Source organism: Sorex fumeus, unplaced genomic scaffold, assembly GCF_029834395.1.
Source record: "Sorex fumeus unplaced genomic scaffold, SorFum_2.1 ptg000063l, whole genome shotgun sequence".
Lineage (NCBI taxonomy): Eukaryota > Metazoa > Chordata > Mammalia > Eulipotyphla > Soricidae > Sorex > Sorex fumeus.
The window spans coordinates 73546449-73567372 of record NW_026606120.1 but is presented as its reverse complement, the minus strand read 5'-3'; the positions used below and the strand labels follow the sequence as shown (position 1 = coordinate 73567372).

At 59.6% G+C, this 20924-nt stretch overlaps 1 protein-coding gene across 5 annotated transcripts; it reads right to left on the bottom strand.

Moving 5' to 3' along the window:
- On the bottom strand, positions 1–8303 carry PPP1R1B (protein phosphatase 1 regulatory inhibitor subunit 1B). 5 transcript variants are annotated; one of them, XM_056126979.1, is made up of 7 exons: positions 7730–8266; positions 6235–6295; positions 5950–5972; positions 5522–5597; positions 3160–3360; positions 875–994; positions 1–793 (listed from the first exon to the last, which is right to left on the bottom strand). In XM_056126979.1, exons 1-7 carry the CDS (start codon positions 7808–7810, stop codon positions 744–746), a joined length of 612 nt encoding a protein of 203 aa, XP_055982954.1. In that variant the 5' UTR covers positions 7811–8266; the 3' UTR covers positions 1–743. The 5 variants fall into 5 exon arrangements, with proteins under 5 accessions (XP_055982954.1, XP_055982955.1, XP_055982957.1 ...); XM_056126980.1 differs by lacking the exon at positions 7730–8266 and adding an exon at positions 7095–7167; XM_056126982.1 differs by lacking the exon at positions 7730–8266 and adding an exon at positions 6977–7000.
- Between the last annotated feature and the right edge of the window lie 12621 nt (positions 8304–20924).

Sequence of the window (20924 nt, the reverse complement as noted above, 5' to 3'; positions counted from 1 at the left end):
ACCATTATTTACAAAGATTTATTACAGCAGGGAAGCAATTCAGGCTTGGAGTTGGGGAAGAGGGGAGGGGGCAGAGCAGCTGGAAGACAAGGAGAACCTGGCTCCCCTCACTCGGACCCCCCACCCCCAAGGATGTGTACTAGGCGGCATTCCTGGCATCAAAGCACAAACAAAACGCAACAAAGCAGCCTCTGCCAGTCCCTCTGCCAGGCACTGGGCGGGGAGCAGGGGGTGAGGGAGAATGTTGGGGCAGTGCAGAAGGATGCCTGAATCCGGGTCCAATGAGAAGCTATGCAAGGTGACCTGAACACCCCCTTAGCAGAGGAACTGAAGGCCCTAAGGACACCCCTACGGATTCTCAGTACCCCCTTTTCCCCAGGTCTTAGGGTCCTGCCCTGTGCGTTTCCTGTGTCCAGGGGAGAGGAGGGTCTGGGAAAGAAAATTCTAAAGGATTGACTTGATTTTTCCAGTACAAGTTCTCACCTTCCGCCTCCCACTGGGTGAATGGGGGCATAAGCGACTGGCAGGGGTGGGCATCAGGCAGTACGTGCCCAGGAACTCTGGGCCTCAGCCAAAGGTGAGGGCAAACAAGCAAACACAGACCAGCCTTACTCTTCTAGAACTCAGAAGCCGCAGCCCTAGCGAGGGAGGGGCAGGGCACAGAAACGGGGTGGAGACGAGAGGGTTTCTGGGGAACAGCGATGCACCCGCCGCTTCTTTCTGGGAGAGACATGGCGGGATGCCTAGGTGCCCGGCTCAGGGTGGGCAGGGGGCTGCGACACTTCACCAGGTTCTGTAAAGCAAGCAGAGGGACTCAGGAGCAGCCCCCCCAAGACTATCACCCAGGTGCCCGTGTCCCACTCCTCAGTCTCACCACGTAGAGCCTGGTCCCCCACTTGGTCCTCAGAGCTTCCATCTCTTGGGGGCTCATCCAGAGGGGGTGGGCGCTCCCAGGGCCCCTCCAGACCTTGACCACAGGCTGTCTTCTGCCCCGCTGGGGATGGAAAAGAAGGGCTGAGCACACGGGCTCTGGGGAGCTGCTGACTGGCCTGGTGATGAGCTGAGGCATAACTTTTGAGGGCCGAAGGAGGACATACTTGACTAGGACATGCTTCCCGGGGCCCCGACACACCTCTGCAGCGGTGGTCGGAGGGGACTGTGAGATTACCTTAACAAGACCATAGTTGGGTCTGGAGCAAAAGCACAGCAGGTAGGGCGTTTGCCTTGTACGCGGCTGACCCGGGTTTGATTCCCAGCATCCCATATGGTCCCCTGAGCACCACCAGGAGTGACTCCTGAGGTAGAGCCAGGAGTAACCACTGTGCATTGCTGGGTGTGACCCAAAAAGAAAAAAAAAAGCAAGACCATAGTTCATGGCCAGAGTGACGGTATAGTGGGCAGGACGCTTGCCTTGCACATGGCCGATGCAATCCCTGGCACCCCGTAGGGTCCCCTGAGACCACCAGAAGTGATCCCTGAACACAGAGCCAGGAATAAGCTTTGAGTGTATAGGTGGCCTAAAACCAAACCAGAAGACCATAACCCACATCCGGCCCTGCCAAGCCAAGCTCCAGCCCCCAGGATTACCAGGAGGGCTGGGGGTCCCCCGCACTCTGCGCTTGTTGAGCTTTGTTTGACCCCTTGGTCTGCTGATTTGTCCAGAAGGAACCCGCCTCCTCCCGCCTCCTCCCTCCACTTGCTCTGGGATGCTCGGTGGGGGTGGACACAAGTTCTCTCACTCAAGCTTTTGTTCCCATTGCTGCTAGTGATGCAGATGGGAGGCCCAAGTCATTTTTCTCTGGGTCCAAGAACCAGACAAGAGGTTGGAAAGACAGTACAGTGGGTGGGTCAACGGCCTTGCACAAGACTGACCCAGGTTTGATCCCCAGGATCCCATATGTTCTCCCAAGCACTTCCAGGTGTGATTCCTGAGTGCAAAACCAGGAGTAAGCCCTAAGCTTCATTGGGTGTTGCTAAAAAAACAGAACTGAAGCCAGCCAAGGTAAGTTTCTTGGATGGCTCTAAAAGTTCTGTGGGAATTTTTAAGTCTGGGTCCTCTAGCTCAGAGACCTTCAGTGTAGGTCTTGGGTACCCTTTCCGGGACCCTGTCCCTTATCTCCGGCTGCTGGGATGAAGGCCAGGTTGGTCTTGAATCCTGTGTTTTCAATCTCGACACTAGAGGGCACCCTTCTACCTCCGGCCTGGGAAGAGCAAAGGGAGAGAGAGGCTCCAGGCGTGGGTGGTGGGGAGGGTGTCTGTGTCACCTCTCTTCCTGGGCTCCAGAAAAGAGTGATGGTTGCCTTGGACAGTCTCACCCCCTCCCCCAATGCCTGCACCCCTATGCACACCTCTCCAACACAGGTGGGAGGGTTTTCTTTTATTTTTTTACTTTTTTTGTTTGTGTTTTGGGGCGACACCCTGCGATACCCAAGGCTTACTCCTGGTTCTGCGCTCAGGAATCACTCCTGGCGCACTTGGGGGATCAGATGGGGTGCAGGGATTGAACCCACATCAGCCATGATGAGCAAGGCAGATGCCCTGCAGGCTGTCCTATTGCTCTAGCCCCTGGGGAGGATTTTCTTGGCTCTCACCCTATCCTTTTTTCCATCTTGCCTGAATTCTGAGACTAACAAGGAATTTCACTTGACCCTTCATCTATCCATGTAGAACTTTCCACTCTCCCTCCAAACTTCTGTTACCGTGTTCTGCTTTTTTAGGGTCGTACCCAGAGGCACTCAGGTACTACTCCCAGCCTTGCTCCTGATGGTACAAGGGGGCAAAGGGAGGCCCCCCACACTCACAGCCTGTGCTCAGCCCTTCGAGCTCTCTCTCAAGCCCCGACAGTCCAGATGGTGTCCTCGGGGTATCCACGGGGCACCGTCCCAGCACCTCCGGTACTCAAGTTACTTATAGTTGGCACCTGCAGGGTCCCTACCCACAGATTCAGCCAACGCCCACATTGGCCGTGTCTGTGAATTTGGATGCAAGAGAGAGAACAGTCCGGCCGGGGGCTGTGTTGTCACAGGGCTGCTGAATGGGACGTGGTGGGGGCAGAGGACTCAGGGGTGAGACTAAGAGGGGGGTCGGGAGGGTAGACTCTCGGTAGCAAGGCCCACAGAACTTGGGATCCAGGTAGTTTGGGCCCAAGGGACCACTTACCGGGAGCCCTACAGATCTTCAGGACCTCAGCCTGGCTGTCCTCCTCCTCGTCCTCCTCGTCGTCGTCCTCCTCATCTTCATCATCCTCTCGGGGGTAGCCCAGCTCCCGCAGCTCCCCCAGTTCATCCTCCTCCCCTGGGCCCGGGTGCTCGCCCAGGTTGCTGATGGACTGCAGGTGGGACTCCGCAATGCGCTGCACGGCTGGCGGGGAGGCCCAGGGAGGCCTGGTCAAGGCCAGCCTGACCAGCCACAGGCCCAGCCCCGCCTCCTTCCCCAGCAGGAAGCCTGTCCCCAACCCCAGGGGCAGAGCAGGGCAGATGCAGCAGGAGGGATCCCCTTGAGCCTGCTCAGCCCTTAAGCTGTCCAAAGACACTGGCCCCCAGGAGCTGGCACCAAGCAAGGTCCAGGCACCACAGGGGGCCAGACTGGGCAAGACTGGGCAGGCATAGCGGTGGCTTAAAGCTTAACATTCTTGGGCTGTGTGACCTGGGGGACCAGCAGGTCCTGGGGACTGTCTGCCCAGCTGCAGTCCTGGGGGGAAGTTCCCCCTGATCCCCGCCCTCGGCCAGGCTGGGCTTCTGATGGCAGCAGCCTCCTCACCCGGCGCCTCTCACACCTGCTGCCCTGGTTCCCTGAGGCTGAGGGGGGAAGAGTCTGCGGCCTGTGTGGACCCCCCAATCTTACCCACATCCCCACACTGCCAGCTCTCTCAGGCATGACCTAGAAAGTGGCAAACACCCTCCACCCCTTACCAGCAGCCAGGCCAGCTGGGAGAGGCCCTGGGAAGGGACAGTGTGGGCAGCTGCAGAGGTTTCCCTGGGGGTGAGGGAAGCTGCTGGGGGGTGAAGGGAAAGGCAGGTGGGCTTGGGGTGAATGGGGGGGCATGGAGGGCTTTTGTGTGCTGCCCACAGTCAACCAGTGACCAGCTGGGGAGCACAGTGGCGGCCCCTCCAATCATGAGCTGCAGAGGTAGGGGGCCGGTCAGGCTGAACCTGGCCGCTGTGAGCCAGGCCGGCCTCGGGCTCCTGCCAGCTCAGGGCCAGGCACAGAGGGTGAATTGTATGTGCCCCTGCCCAGCCTGCGGGCTCTGGGCAAGCTACCCAGGCAATAAGGGCACAATAAACCGCCCTGCCCTGGCCTTGGGGACACTCGGTCCCGCTCACCTTGAGCCAAGTCTGAGGCCTTGGCGTCTCCCCTCTCCAAGCCAAGGCTGGGCGTTGTCCCCCCACCCCTGCCCCCGCCCCCCTGCCTGTGCGGGTGTTGCCCAGCACGGAAGGTCTGCGATCCCGCGGGGCGCCGGGTGGAACAGGGGAGCCTTTCAGGGGCGGGGGCGGGGCGGTCCGGGGGCGGAGCTGGGGCGCCGGTCGTGAGCGGCAGAGACAACAATAGGTGTGCGCCTGTGCCGATGCCTCCCGCGCCTCGCCTCGTGCCTCGCTCCTGGGGTCCCCCCTCGCCTTTCCAGCTGTCTCTTCACGTCTTCATCCTTTGGGCTCTAAACTCCCCCGCCAGCCCCCCCATTCGTGAAAGCCTCCCAATGGCCCACCTGTTCTAACCCTTTTCCTTCTGTCGCGCACCCCCCCCCCCCACATACAGCATGTCGGTCCTGGGGGCAGTGGGTGGGGACACATCGGATATTTTCTCTCTCCTCCCCCCAACTCCAGGCTCATGAGCAAGACAGGAGACAGCCCACTGCATGGTCATGAGTGCCGTCAGCTGAGGCTGTGGTGCCTGGTCTGTGCTCAGCTCCTGGGGGTCCTGTCCTGTTCCTTCAGGTCCCTGTCCCTGTCCCCTGGCCAGCGCCTCCCCTCACCAGCCTCTCTTCCCTGCTCCCCACTAGCAGCTACAGTGCAGAACCCCCCCCACACACACACACACATGCCAGCCCGAGGGGAGCCTCAGGTAGGAGGTGGGCTGGATGAAAGGGCTCCTAGGGGCTTAGGGAGAGACCCCCCCCACCTCTGGCTGCTGCCACCTGAGGTCTTCATCCTTTCTCTCCCTGGAGCGTCCCCCAGCCCACCCAGCCCAGTGCATCCCTGGCTTCAGTAAGCAGGAAGGGTCAGTGGGACCGGGGAGCCTTCCTTACAGAAGAGGGACTTCTCCACGTGAAGGTCAGCAGACTAGAGAGGTAGTTGGGAGGGGGTCATTGGGTCCTCCTCCTGCCGCGTCCACCACATGGGGCCAGCTGAGTCCCCAGGGTGGGGAGGGGAGGGGTCTATCTGCCACATGAAGGCAGCCAGCTCTGTCCCTTCACCCCACGGCCTGATTGGAGACCCCGTCAGCAGTCACCTCTCTCTGGTTTAAAACAAGGCAAGGCGATGGGGAGGGAGAGTGGGGGGGCGGGAGGGAGACGGGAGGGCCATACCTTTCAGCGAGGGTGGCGTGTACCCACAGGGATTCGCTCTCTTGGACTTGACGTGGTGCCCCTCAGCCCCTGTTCTCTGTCAGGAGGAAGGCGCGGGTTAGAAAGGTCCTGTACCACCTTCCCTCCCCACTCTCTGCAGCCCTCCCCAATAGCGAGCTTCTGCTGATGGTCTAGCACCCCCCCACACCCACCGCTGAGTCTCCCCAGTCTCAGGAGGACCCCCAGAAGCCCTGGCTGGCCCTGGGCTCCGGAAGCTCCACTGAATCTGTGCAGATGAAAGACCAGAGCAGGGGCCCTACTGGGGGGCTGGTGCAGCCCCATCCTCACAGGAGGTGCTGATTGATATGCTAATGCGGCTTCCTGGGGGGCATCCTGTGTCTCCCATCCACCCCACCCCAGAGGGCACCCTCTTCACCCCAGACACTCACCTGGTTGGGGGAGGACTCCTCCTCTGCTGGAGGTGCGGGGCAGCAGGAGAGGGTGGAGAGGAGAGAGAACACGGTTATGGGAGCTGGTATTGGGCTACCCTGCACCTTGATGGGGCTCATTCATCCTTCCCAACACTGGGCGGACGGATGTGGCCAGCTGTGGAGGGTCCGGCTCCCAGACCTCCCCTCCGCTCCTCCCTCTCTCCACCTCCTTCTCAGGAGGTTGGTACAGGAGCCCCCCACCATGAAATGTGGGTCAGGGTAGGGGTGCGGGAAGGGGTGCACCTGGGGAGGAGTGCTCCGAGAGCCGGAACAGCATGGCAGGGGTGGGCCTCCTGCGCCGGATCTAAGGAGAGGGAGAGAGAGGGGTGAGGGAGATGGGAAGAGGCATTCTGCACCCCCCCCCCCACACACACACATGCACACACAGCAGGGAACACAGGATGCTGGGAACCTTTGAATCAGAGACTCCCAGCTGAGAACGACTCTGTAGCTTTCCCAAACCCCTCGGCTAACCAGGTGTAAAGCCCAGGCTCAGAGAGGCTCAGCAAAGAGCCAAAGGTAGCACAGCCTGGCAAGGCACAGGAAGGAGAAGGAAACCCCCCTGGGCCAACCCCTCGCCCTTCCCTCCGCGGCTCCAGAGCGGCGTCTCCCACGCCCCGGCAGGTCTCTCCTCTTCCGAAGGCAGCAGCCTCGACCCGCGAGCCGGGATGGCTACAGGCGATGCCCCCTATAAACCAGCTCAAGGGCGGCGGGAACCCGGGTCCCGTCCTGCGCAGGCACTGCGTCCCCATCTTGGGGTGGGCCTGAGCCCCATCGGATCTGGGCGGCTGGGTCCCAGGACGAGTCCGTCTTGGAGCTTCCCCAGTTCCCCCCCAGAAAAGGAAAGTCCCCGGTCTTGGTCCAGGCGCCAGCGTGGGGAGTGCGGCGGGGAGACCGAGCTCTCCCGTATCTGCCCCCAAGACTGGCAATCAGACCAAGCCTCGGCTAATTAGGTCCCCTCGGAGCTCCAGGGAAATGCGAGAACCAGGTGAACTCTGGCGACGCCGCCCGCTCCCCCGCCAAGCGCCCGGCTGTGCGTTCCGGCCCCGACGGCCGGGCCCGCGCTCCAGGCCGGGCAAGTGCCCAGAACCGCCCGGCCTCACTTTCTCCGCTTTGTCGGGCTCCAGCCGCCGCATCGCTCCCAGCAACAAGTGAGCGCCGGGAGGTGCGGGGGGCGGAGCCCGCGGCGCTCCTCCCCATCCCGCCCCGCACCGAGACTCCCAGCCCCCCAGGAAGGCGCTCGGGAGCGCTCGGGTGAGACGGGGGCTGCCTCCGGGCTGCCTGTCCGCCCCCCACCCGGTCCCCGCCCCCGGCTCCCCGCGCGGACTCGGGCCCGGCCTGACACTGAAGGGAAGGCGGTGGGAACTAGCTGGCCGCGACCCCCGCCCAGGCTCCCGGTGGGACGGGAGGGGTTCGCGGCTCTGAGGGTCGGTGTCACTGGCTCCTCCTCCCCGGGCCGCCCACCAGAGCGCCGGGGCCCCGAGAGACTGTGCGGGGTTCACAGGAAACCCCGTTCCTGGCCGCCCCCACGCCGCCCGCGCGCCCCTCCCGAGGATCAGGACGCCGCCCGGGGAAAAAGTTGCTGGCGCCTCCAGCCAACTTGCCCGTGCCCCCGCCGGGTCGTGTCCCGGGCTGGCCCGTCCCCCGCCTCCCAGCTCGGTGCGCCCGGGGCAGTGCGCCCGGGGCGCCGGAGAGGGTCGCCTGCGCTGCCGAGGGTGGGGCGGGGCTCCCCTCTTACCATCTCCACCTGCCGGGGGTCCAGCTGGCTGGGGGGCGCGGGCACGGAGAACTGGATCTTCTTGCGGTCCTTGGGGTCCATGGCTCGCGGCTCGGGGTCCCAGGCGGCGGTGCGGGCTCAGCTCCCCCGCGCGGCTCCGGGTGCGGCGCGGCCGGTGGGCTGAGCGCGCGAGGAGGCGGCGGCGGCGTGGGGGGCGGCGGGGAACCGGTGGCGCTCGGATAAAAATACCGCGCGGGCGAGCGGGCGAGCGCGGGGTGCTGGGAGGGGTCCCTGCGGGCCGCACCCCGGCTCGGGGACCCCGCGCCGCTCCGAACCGCGCCGGCGCCCGCGGACCCCGCGCCGGCTTTGCGCCCAGAGCGTCTTTCCGCCCGGCCTCCCTCGCCCTCTCCACTCGCTCTGCCTCCTCCGCCGCGCCCGGTCGCACCCCTGGCCCCAGCTTCGGGGTCCCCAGCCCGTCCCCTCGGCCTGGGACTGGCGCCCGGGTGCTCGGTGGGAGGGCTTAGCGGGGAGTGGCCAATGAGCGGCTAGAACCGCGCGCTCCCCGGGGCCCGGAGGAGGGTGCGGAGCGGGCCGGTGCGCGGGGAGCAGGCTGGGGGCCCCCTGCCGTCTCCCCAGAACTCGAAGCTGCATTATTGATGGAGTCCAGCAGGGAGGCGGGGGGCGGGGGCGCGAGGTAGAGCGGGGCCGCGGGGGACCTGACTTTAACCCCTTCGGGTCGGGAGGTCGGGGTGCGAGTAGCAGCCTGTCACGCCGTGAATGGGGGTGTCCTAGAAAGCGGGTGTGAGCGCGGCGGGCGTGGGAGGACACGTGTCAGTCACCGCGGCGGGAGGCGCGAGCGCGCGGCGACCGGGAGCGGGGGTCGGCGCGGTGTGAGTGTCAGCGGGCAGGGGCTGAGTGGCAGGGGTGGGAGGACAGCGCGGGTGCGCGGGAGGATGTCTCAGGCGGGCGGGGGCACTTACCCCGGGTTAGCCAGAGGGAGAGGGGGCTGGAGGTTGGGACTCCGGGACACTCCCGCAAGTGCAGGAGGGAGGGTATGCTTCCCGGCTAGGAGGTGCCCTGGATTCACGTGCCCAGCCAGCCCTTGGGGACCGAGCTGGGCTGTGGGGGGGCTCCCTTGCACGTGCCGTCACGTGTGAGCTGGTTCCTCCAGGAAAAGAGCTGGGGGAGAGGTGCGTGCCTCAGCCTGAGGTGTGAGCCTCTGTGTCTGCGGAGAGGCCTGTGTGCGCGGGGGTGTGTGCATATGTGCCTATGCATATGTGCGTATGCTTATGCATATGTGTATGGTGTGTGTATGCGTGTGTATGTATGTGTGTTGAGTTTGTGCATTATGTGTGTACTTGTGTACATATGTGGTGTAAGTGGGCAGAGGCACGTGTGTGAAAATAAATATGTATTGCGGGTGTGTGTATGTGTGTACATGAGTATGTGTATCGTGTATCGTGCATGTGTCGTACAAATATGCAGGTGTGTATTTGTCTGCATATGTGTGCAATTGTGGGTATGTGCATGTGTCTGTGTGCGTGTGTGTGCATATATGGGCAGGTGTGTACTGATTTGCATATGTGCATGTGTGCATGCATGTGTCTACATGAGCATGTGTGCACATATGTACATACAGATGAGTACCTGTCTGTTGTGCACGTGTTTACGTACATGTGTATACCTGTCTGAGTATGCATGTGTGTATATGTGTGCTTTTGTGTACTTACAGGTATGTACCTGTTTGTGTTTGTGCACGTGTATGTGCCTTGCATGTATGTAAAAGAGTATCTGTGTGTGTGCGTATGTTTGAAAGTGTGGTGCATGGTGAATGTGCAGGTGTGTGTGTCTGTGTGTATCTGAGTGCATATGTATGTGTCTGGGTGACTGGACGTATGGGTTGTAGGGTCTCTGTGGCTCTGTCCTGCCCAGCCCATCTCTGCCTGCTGTGGGCGCAGGTCCACCAACCTGGGGAGTACATGGGTGTATCTGCTGGGCTGTTTTTCTTGGTGCTCCTTCCCGTTCCTTCCCGGTCACTTTCAGTCCTGGAACAGCCTGGACCTCCCTCCTCCTCCCTCCTTCTCCTCAAGCAACTTTTCCACTCCCAGCTGGGCAGAGCCAGGAGGGAGCAAGAGGCCCTCAGGCATCTTGTAGAAATGGGGCCAGGGGCCTGCAGGTGTGGCCCAGACTCAGTGGCCACACTGGGGGGAGGCAGAGGGCAGCAGGAGGCTGAGTCCCGATTGGAAGTCTGGGCTGAGGGCCCCACTTCCCCGCCTCTCAGCCTGGCCCAAACCCCGCTGTGTTTGTTGACTTCTCAGCTTATTGGCAGACAGCAGAAGCCAAGAGTTATTGGCCCAAGGGTGTGGGCATCCCTGGCAGCCCCTGGCTTGACCCAGACCCTTCTTCCAGATGGGGGTGTGGTGGGGAGTGGCAGAAGCCACAACTCTCAGAGGTGCTGAGAGCTCAGAGCTTGGGAAAGGCCCAGCTCAGGCAGTGACCTGAGTGACCTCGGGAGTCAAAGTCAGGATGAAGGGTCAGGGAGTGGGAAGGCCCTGGAAGGAAGAGGCAGAGGTTAGCTGGGCAGGTGGCAGAACGCAGGGACAGGAAGGCTGTCCCACCAGCCCTGCCTCAGAGCCCCTTGGAGCAGAGGGCCTGGGCTGGCTCCGGAGCTCAGGTCTATGGAGGCTCTGCCACAAAGGATCAAGCCTTGGGCGGTCCTGAAGATGGACACATTCCCCGGGCTTAGCCCAGGGGCTTTGGGTAGGGACACAACCCTTGTGAAGAGAGGCCCACAAGGTGGCATGTTTGGAGGGACCAGGCCTTTGCCTTCTTTCCCAGCCTTGCCCTGGCACCCACAGCTTGGGGTGAGCTATTTAACCCCAGGGCCAAGCCTGGCAGGCAAGAGGTTGATTGAAAGAAGCACAGGGCACCGGGACAGGAAGGAGCAGGAGGGAGGGAGGACAGACAGGAGGTGGGGAGGGAGGAAAAGTGAACAGAAAGAGGGAGAAGGAGAGACAAGGGGGAAAGAGGAAGCCTCACCACCGAGAGAGGCAGGCGACAGAGATGGAGAGAGTAAAAATAGCTCAGCATTAAGATAATTGCAGCTCGCAGCTCTGCCCTCCGTTAGGAATTAAATGAGGTTTTATTACTTTGATTTTTTCTCTCCTGGATCCTACGCGACTTCTCGAGAACTTGGGGAAAAGTTTTTCAGGTGGGCGGCCAGGTGGTGGGGGCTGCGTGGGTGATAGAGGAGGAAGGGAACAGATTTCTGGGAGCTGGGGGAGGTGTGGGCAGGGGAGAGGGGTGGGGGGAACCCAGCAGGGGCTGGGGAGGCAGCCCCAAGCAGGCACATCCAGAGAGGCTGAGAAACAAGAGACCGGGGTGACCTCCACTTACTGTACCTTAAATTAATAATATGCAAATGAGATGTAAAAATAATATGTCACTCCTCAGTTATTATTCTTGAGTTAGAAGTACAGGCGGTTGGGTCCAAGGAACAAATCCAAGACCTTGTTTGACTTAACTGTGTTTGAACTCTGGGCCTCCGCTTGGACTCACGGAAGTTTGTCACGGGGTGTCTGCTGACGCCATCCAGGTCTGAGCTCACGGTTGGGAGTTGTGGCTCACTTAGTGCTTCTCCTGGCACTGCCCGGTGCCAGCCACCATGCCTGGGGCAGGCAGAGACTCCACATGGGCCCTCCGCGAGGTGGTCTTGGGTGCGTGATGTGAGACTCTGCCCTCTTTCTGGAAAATGGGGAGGGTATGCGATCTCGAGTGTTCGCTCCCCCCACACCCAAGCAAGACACAGTCCTAGGGATGGAGCCGAAACTGGAGCGAAGTCAGACATCCTGGGTCTATAGAATGTACCCCGGTGGCTTTGTTCCTCTGTGCCTCAATTTCCTTGTGTTTCAAATCCCACTTTGTAGGGCGGCTGTAGGGATTCAAGAAGATACAGGAAGCCCCACCCTAAGTGGGGGTGTGGGGGTGTCCGGGTGGATTTGTCACAAAGGTACCGGTTTCCCAGAGCTTAGGGGGATGCAGGTTTTTAAGTGGCCAGCAGGTGGCGGAGTCTACCAGGATTTGGATGGCTGTGTGGCTGGCACTGGGGGTCTGTAATTGGGCTTCACACCCGCGACCTTGGCACCACTGAGCTGAACAGAGCTGGCTGGGCTGGCTTGTGGCAGCTGGAAAGGAGGCCCCTGGCAGCCTGGGAAGCAACCTTAGAAGAACCGGGAACGCTAGCTGGGCACACCAGGGCAGGGCTCCTGCGCTCCCTGCAGCTGCTACGTGGAGGAATGAGGGAGATAAGGGGGTGGGGGTGGTTGGTGCTGGAGAGATTGCTAAGGCACACCTCCAGAGAAAGGGGCAAATGCCAGAGGAGAGGGGAGGGACACCCTCAGCATAGCAGTGGCCCCAGCACAAGGGGGCGGCCGTCTGAGAAATTCATTTACACATCGTTCCTTTATTTATTTATCTAGCCTCCAGCCCTTTGTCCATTTCATAAATTTGTACTGAGTGGGGATTTTTAATTTTTTTTTTGCTTTTTGGGTCACACCCAGCGATGCTCAGGGGTTACCCCTGGTTCATGCACTCAGGAATTATTCCTGGCAGTGCTCGGGGAACCATATGGGATGCTGGGAATTGAACCTGGGTCAGCCGTGTGCAAGGCAAACACCCTACCTGCTGTACTATCGCTCAAGCCCCTGTTCCCACCCCTTTAAAATTTTTTTAAAAAATCAACCGTAGTTGTTCTAAAAGAGTTTATTTATTTTTTATTATTCTTTCGCCTTTTGGTCATACCAGGTGATGCTCAGGAGATACTCCTGGCAGTGCTCAGTAGATGATACGGGATGCCCGGGATCAAACCCAGATCAACCTGTGCAAGCAAGCGCCCTACCTGTTGTACTGTCACTCCAGCTTGTCTTTTACAAAAAGTTTGGGGGCCACACCCAGCAATGATCAGGGATTATTTCTGCTTCTGTGCTCAGGGATCACTCCTGACAATGTTCCAGGGACCATATGAGGTGCTGGGGCTGAACTACAGTCAGTGAAATGAAATGCAAGTGTTGTAACTCCTGTACCATCTCTCTGGCCCCTAAAATACTCAACTTTAGGGCCAGAGAGATACAGAAGCTTCAAGTCAGCTGCATGCAAGGTAAGCACTTTACCTTGAATATAAGGGCTAAGGCAATCACCTTATGTGCGCCCAACCCCAGCTGTATTCCTGAGCACTACATGGTCCCCTGAGCACCTCCAGGAGTGATCTCTAAGCAGAGTCAGGACAGCCTTGAGCAAAGCAAAGGGTGTAATCTGCCCAACTGAAAAAAAAAAAAAGGAGAAAAACAGGGGCTGGAGTGATAGTACAGCAGGTAGGATGCTTGTCTTGCACTCAGCCAACCCGGCTTCAATCCCTGGCATTCCATATGATCCCCTCCCAGGAGTAATTCCTGAGTGCAGAGCCAGGAGTTACTCCTGAGCATCGACAGGTGTGAACCCCAAAAATGCAAAAAATAAAACCAGTAAAAAAATAAACAAATGTACTTAAAGTCTGAACAATAGTACAGCAGGTAGCATGTTTGCCTTGCACACGACCAACCCAGGTTCCATCCCTGGCATCTCATATGGTCCCTCGAGCACTGCCAGAAGTAAATCCTGAGTGCAGATCTAGGAGTAACCCCTGAGCATCACCGGTGTGACCCAAAAACTCAACTTATTGAGTTAGAGGCTCTATATAATAAATTTACCAAATATATACTTCATGCATATTTGCATAGATCATAAGACAGCTAGGTAGGGAATATTTATATTACCCCAGAGTGATCACTTTGAACCATTTCCTCCAGTCTCACAAAGAACACTGGAACTCAGCTCATGGCCATGAGGTCTGTCCTTCCTCCCAGCAGCCTAAGAGTGAGACTTGAATATCGCAGGAATGATATACTGTGGATGGTTTGCATTGAGAACGAATGACCCAATGAACTCATTAGTCAGAGAAATTGACACTGGGCAACAGGGATGGCCCAATCACTCTGTTTCAGTCTCTGGGCCAGGCCATTCACAAGATTTTTTTTTATGGGGCCAAAGAAATAGTACAGCGGGTAAAGTGCTTACCTTGCATGCAGCTGACCTGAGTTTGATTTCTGGCATCCCATGGCATCCCATATGGTCCCCTGAAGCCTGCCAGGAGTGATCCCTGGGGACAGAGCCAGGAGTAACCCTTGAGCATCGCCGGCCGTGACCCTAAAAACAAAATTGAAAAAGAAAAAAAGATTTCCTTTAATCTTTTTTCATATATTTCCATTTTACAGATGAATCAAATGAGGTTCTGAGAAGTTCGACAACCTCAGAGCCCAGAGCCTGAATTCAAACAGCTGGAATCCGGGGCTCTGCCTTTTTACTACTACCTTCCTGTATTCAGGAAGGATGCGTGGAGCGCGCTTGCCTGCCCTAGATGCACTTCTCTCTTGCCCAGCTTTGGACGGGAGCCCGTGCGTGTCGGTGGAGCTGGGTTTGGAGCGCCAGGGAGTGGGAAGCAGAAATCAATGTGCCTAGGCTGCCCTCTGGTGGCAGACACGAGCAAAAGGTTTCTGTGCCCTCTGGCGCCCCCACGTGGAACGTTGTTGAGAGCAGCCAGCGAGACAGCAGCCCACAGCAGGGGCAGCCTCAGCCCCGGGCACCTGGAGACCCCCTGCTCTGGCCACTGCCTGGTGCCCCCCGAGGTGCCAGCTGAGGCTGCCCCCGAAGAACGCCAGCTGCCGGAGCCCGCCGCCTCCCACCCCCTCCACCAGCCTCACACACACTCCAATCCCGGTCCAGTCGGCTGCTTCCGTTCCCTGAAGAAGAGGCCCTAAAGTTAAAACAGCTGTTAATTTATAAACCAATTTTTCCGTGACTGCTTAATAAATCGCCAGCAGCTGCTCTGCCCCCTCCTCCTGCCCATGCACCCGGCCCCGGGGGCTGCAGGGAGAAGCTCAGAGCCGCCAGCCTGCCCCTCCTGCCTCCTTCCCCCAACTCCACCAACTTGCCCCGTTCCTCCCAGGAGCAGGGCAGGTGCAGATGCGTGGGGGAGACCATGATGAGCCCCGTTTCTGTGCTGGGCAGCAGAGTGGCGAGGTGAGGCTCAGGTTTATTTTCTAGAGGGTGGCAGCTGAGGACACTCCCTGCAGAGCCAGCCACATACCACTGGGGACAGGCAGGTGTGGCCATAGCATGGCGGATGTTCCTGGTGCTGAGCACACGAGGGTGCCCAGGCTCCCTGGGGAAGCTCCCAGAGCCACTGGTAGGTAGCAGCGCCCAGCTCACCCCTGGGCACTCTGGCGCCTCAATTCCCAGAATCAGGGTGGTCCCCCTGACAGATGCTAACCGGCTCTCAGACCTCCAGCTGATCTGTCACGGGTGTGGAGGAAGGGGGGCTGCCAGGGGCAAGGAATGCTGAAATGGCTGCCTGCTCTGGGGAGATGCCCACACATCCAGATAATGAGAGAGGGGCTCCAGGACATTCCCTCTGCCCACCTGTGCTCGCATGTGAGAAGCACGATATGGGGGACCAGGAAAACCCACCTATAGACTCTTTCTCCTGCATTTGCAAATTTCCAAGACACTGGAGGTGAAGGGCCCCTAGGGACTGTAACCCCTGACCCCACAGGTCAGGGGCCCATGTGACCAGACCCCTGTAGCCAAAAAGCATTCAGCAGGAAAGCAGAAGCAGGGTAGTCAGAAGCTCAGGGCTGGAGCGATAGTACAGCAGGTCAGGCGTTTGCTGGTAGGTTCGATCCCTGGCACCCCATAAGGTCCCCCAAGACCACCAGGAGTGATCCCTGAGCACTGTTGGGTACGATCCCCAAACAAAAGTTGTTCAGGTTCAGTACCCCCTCTCATGCCTGGGTGACCTTGGACAGGAGCTGAACTTCTCTCCTTCCTCTGAGCCCCCTGATAAAAGTGGGGTCATGACGGCTGTAAAATCCAACACTCTGCTCCCAGAGTGACCCTTTACCCGTGTCCTCACCTCTATGTGATGGAGCAGACATGGGGTTCCTCTAGCAGAAAACCTTGGGGTAATTAGACTCGGAAGGTTTCTAGGGGAAATGGGATCAGTTAGACATGCTGGCAGCACTGAGCCCAGAGAGATAGCTCCATAGGCTGACACATGCGGGAGAGATGGGTTCCATCGGTGGGGCCCTGCTGACCACCGCCACAGGTGTGGCCCCCCCCAAAAATACACAAAAATGAAGAAAGCACCTGGGGCTGGAGAGAGAACAGCAGGTAGGGCACTTGCCTGGAACACAACTGAGGCCAGTTTAATCCCCAGCACCCCATAATGGTCCCTGAACGCACCAGGAGTGATCGATGAGCATAGAACCAGGAGTAAACCCTGAGCACTGCTGGGTGAGCCCAAAGAATAAGGGAGAGGGGGAGGAGGAGGAGGAGGAGGAGGAGGAGGAGGAGGAGAGTAAAGGTCCTATACATGCCCTGGCTCCTGTGTATGCACTGTCTCTTCTCTTCCAGGCCTCTGTTCTCCCTCCTGCTCTGGCCACCTCTCCTGCCCACTGTGCCCTTCCCTGGTCCATTACTTGGGACTGAGGGACAATCTCTGCTTCATTCCAGCTCCGGAGCTTCCTCAGGCCCCAAGCAGGTGGTGGCCAGTGTGTTTGATGGAAACACAGCCCTGCGCTTCCTTTCCTCTCAGCAGGGACCTGGCCCCTCAGGGTGGGGAAACCTCAGAACCTGCTGGCCTCAGAGCCCAGCCGGGCCCTGCCACACACTCCCTGTGTGCCCAGAGTGGCTCAGCCGACCTCTCAGTTCCACAGGGAAGATGGGAGAACCCAGGAGAGCCCAGGAGGTCTGAGTCAGCAGGTGTGAGAACCGGGTGATGCAGCCAGCATGGAACCGCAGGATGTGGTGGAATCAGGGGGAATCAGGCAGGATCCTGGGGGGGAGGGTTGGGGGCTGGGTTCTGCCTTGCCCAGCCCCATGGCCCCAGGCAGTCACCTCCCCTTCCTCCAGGCCCTTTTTCCCTCCAGAAATGGTGCAGAACTGAAGCACTTCGGGAGCTCTCCAGCTGCACAAATGTCCCCCAGAATTAATAGTTTTATTATAATTGGCCCCCGCGGAGACACTGCCCGTTAGGCTCTGCCCCCTCAGGAGCGCCAGGGCCAGAGTTTGTGGGACAGCAGCCTGCAGAGCTGGCTGTGGAGCTCAGGGGCCAGGCCAGTCTCTGAGGCCTTTCCTGTCCTCCCCCTGGGTCCCAGGGGCTCACAGTCCCCCTCTCCCCCTGCCATGGTCCCACAAAGCAGCCAGCCCCACGCAGTGCCCAGGACCTCGCTACCTCCTGGAAATAAAGCGGGGTCCCGCGGGCCCACTCAAGCCCAGGACGACTCTGCCAGGTGCCAGCTGGTGCCCACGGGGCGGGGCCGTGATTTGATCATGTGGAAAGGGAAAGCCGGAGGCACCCCCAGCTCTGGTGCCCCCCACCAGAAAGGCCTGGGGCAGCGGCTCTCCCGACAGGCTGGCAGCTTCCACTCCCGACAGGCGTGGGCTGCCTCAGTTTCCCCAGCCGTGCTGGAGACCACACCTCGGATTCTGCCTTCCTGGAACCCCACAGGCCTTGGCCTCTCCCAGCCCCCAGCCCTCCTTCCTTTCTTAAAGAAATCCAGCGAGATTTCTCTCCCTGCCATCCAGGAGGGCACTTCGCCCCAGAGGGAAAGTGGAGAACTCATTTCCCGGCTGGAGACAGCCTCTGCGGGGCACTGGCGGGCGACGTCTCCCAGTCCGCCCCCGGAGCGCCACCCGCAGCCCGCCTCCGGGTGGCCCCGCGCTCCGCGCCCCTGCCCCTCGCCGCCGCCACTGGCCCTTTAAGAGCCGCTGCGCGCGCTGCCGTCCCGGATCAGCCAGAGAGACCATTAAAATTTTATGCAGAATGAAAATGGGCCAGGTCTCCAGCTTCCTCGCTCCCATCCAATGATTTATTACTCGCAAATACCACAGAACTAATTAGTATAGTAATTAATTAATACGCATTTGCATATTTGCATGTGCAATTAGCGCAGTGGAGTGATTACTGGGAGAATGAGGGGCCCCGGATTGTCAGATGTGAGGGGGAAGTGGCCTGGAAAAGAGTTAGTGGGAATGAACTTTGCAGGGAGTGCGCGGGCGGGGCGGGCGGGCAGGCGAGCGGGGGCGGGGCGGGGGCGCGGGGCCGCGGGGCCGCCCCCGCGGGGCGCCCGGGCCCCCGGGCCGGGGGGCAGCGGCCGGACGCCCCGTCGGGGGTCGCGACCCGGCGCCCCCGCCCCGCCCGCCCGTGGCGCGGCTCCAAGCGCGCGCCTGATTGTCATGCATTGTGTTTCTCGTCGCGAGCGGAGCGGGCGGAATGGGGTTGGCACAAGCTGTCTCCCCGCCACGCGGCGCTGGCACCTTAAAGGGGCAGCGTCCTCTCCGCGCCGCTGCCCGCCGCCCCCGCCCCCGCCGAGCACCCGCGTCCCCCAGGCGGCGGGCGCCCCCAGCCGGGCCCGAAAGCGGCCGCCCGGGACCCGGCGCCGCCCCGCAGGGGCGCGGGCACGTGCGGCGGGTGCCAGGCGGGGCGCGAGGTCGGGCGCCGGGCGGGCGGGGCGCGGCCTCGTGCCAGGCGCGGGCAGGGGAGGTGGCCGGGAAGTGGGGAGCGCAGGGAGGAGGAGCCGGTGCTGGGGGCTCCCGCGTAGGCCACGGCTTGCCTTCCGATCCCCCCCAGAGCCTGGGGTGCCCTTGTTCCCACTTTATGGGCAGAAGGTCTGAACAGTGAAGCAGGAGGCAGGAGCATTTTCTTAGGGGACTTCAAGGAGAACTTCCTGGTGGAGGAAGCACTTCACTGAGCCTTAAGGACCAGGAGGACGTTTTTTCTGAAGAAGCTGAGGAAAGAACTCGAAACCTTTGTTTTGAGGGGCCAGAGCCATAGCACATCAAGTAGGGCATTTGTCTTGCAAGGGGCAGAAACCCCAGCGTGGTCCCCCAAGTACCACCAGGACAGCCAGGAGTAACCCCTGAGCATCGCGGGGTGTGGGCCATAAACTGAAATAGCTAAATAAAAACTTTTGAGTGGAGGTTTGGGGCATGATTGGGGTCACTTCACCTGGGTGCTCAGGTATCTCCTGTTTGGTGCCCTGAGATTGTCCCTCAGGATGGCAGGCATGGTGCCCTGTTCTCCAGCTTGTGTTCCATGTTTCAGGGTGACTGCTCCTGCTTCAGTGGACAGTGGGAGCCCCCCACCATGTCAGAACCCAAGGAGACCCTCAGCCTGGACACGGCAAAGGGCACCCCAGCCCAGGTCCTGCCCAGGGCACCCTCTTTTTGTTTATATATATATATTTATTTATTGGTTTGGGGGCCATAGCAACAGTGTCAGGACTTACTCCTGGCTCTGTACTCAGGGTCACTCCTGGTGGTGCTCAGGAAACCATATGGGGTGCCAGGAACCGAGCCCAGGCTGACCACATGAAAGGGAAGCACCCTGCCCACTGTATTATCTCTCCAGTCCCTTAATAATTTTCTTCATTGCGTGTGGGGGTGGGGAGTGTTGGGCAACATCTGGCAGTGCTCAGGAGCTGCCTCCGCAATGCTCGGGGACCCATGCATGCTGGGTATTGAGATGGGGGTCGGCCGCATACAAGGCCAGCCCCGTTAGCCCTGTACTATTGCTCTGTACAATAGTACAGGGCTAAATAGTACAGGGCTAATAGTCTAGGGCTCCTTTATTTCCCTATTGCAGGCTCTGCTGACCCAAGCGCAGAGATGAGGGGCAAGAGCTCATCCTGCAAAGCAAAGGGACACGGGCTGTAATCGTGAATAAGCATGTGTGAAGGGCTGGCTGGGAATACAGCAGCTGGGGCTCATCTTGCACACGGCCAATCTGGGTTTGGTTTGCTTGTTTTGGGCTATACCCAGACAGAGATGCTCAGTGGTTACTCCCGGCTCTGCGCTTAGGGATGCTCCTAGCGGTGCTCGGGAACCATATCGGATGCCGCGGATTGAACCTGAGTTATCAGTGTGCAAGGCAAGTGAAGGCAAGTGCTCTTCTACCTGCTATACTGTCTCTCCAGCCCCTCTGACCTAGGTTTGATCCTGATACTACGTAGGATCCCCCAAGCCCCACCAGGAGTGACGTCTGAGTGCAGAGCCAGGTGTAAGTCCTGAGTACAACTGGGTGTGGCCCCAAAACTACAAAAAAAAAAAAACACTTTAAAAAAAAAAAGAATTACGGCATGGGACTGGAGAGATAGCACAGCGGGTAGGGCATTTGCCTTGCACGCAGCCGACCTGGGTTCGATTCCCAGCATCCCATATGGTTCCCTGAGCACCGCCAGGAGTAACCCCTTTGCATCACCAGGTGTGACCCAAAAAGAAAAAGAAAAAGAATAGGGCGTGAAGTCCAGACAGGGCCTGGTTCCAGTTTGGGCTCTGCCCTCCTCTCCTGCCTGCCTCTCACAGGCTTCTAGTGACCGCCTGCAGCCCAGACACAAGCTGGGCTGGTTGTTACTTCCTTACCCCTAGTGATCATGACAAGGACAGAGATCTCTGAGGCCCCTGGGACCAGAGGGCCAAAGTGGGAGTCAGGGTCCTAGTTTCTAGACCCAGCCCTGGTGCTCCTGTGGCTGCAGGCAGCTCGCTTTCCCCTCGCTGTGCTGTGGCTTCCTTCTTTGCAAAATGGGGGACCCCACCCAGGAGGCGCGGTGCTGTTCCTGCTCAGCGTCCCTTCAGCACAGCTCATGTGTCTCTCTCAAGGCTGTCCCAGGGCTGAACCTTGAGATTTCTGGTAGGTTCTGAGTTCCTGTGTTGGCTGCTCCCTGTGTGAGCCTACCTGGGTTCCCTGAGCATCTCTGTGGCTCCCTTTTGCTGCAGCCAACCCCACATATCTTTCCTACATTGCCTGGTATCAGGCCTTCCCAGGCCCTGGGCTCAGAGATCCAGGCGAGGAGCCCAGAAAATACCCAGGTTTTGCGGAAGTTGGCAGTGCACCCCCTGGAGGATTTCAGGTGCCAGTCTTGCCCTGGACTCCACCTCTCCCCACCCCCTCCAGCGCCCCCTCACCCACATCAATCAGGTCTTAGCCCCAATCCACCAGTGCAGAGAGAGGGAAGGAGGCATTCGACCCATTTTACAGGTGAGCACGCAAAGGTTTCCACAGTCCAGTCAAGGTCACCACCCCACTAGGGCTGGTGTTCTTTTGTTTGTTTGGGAGTCACACCTG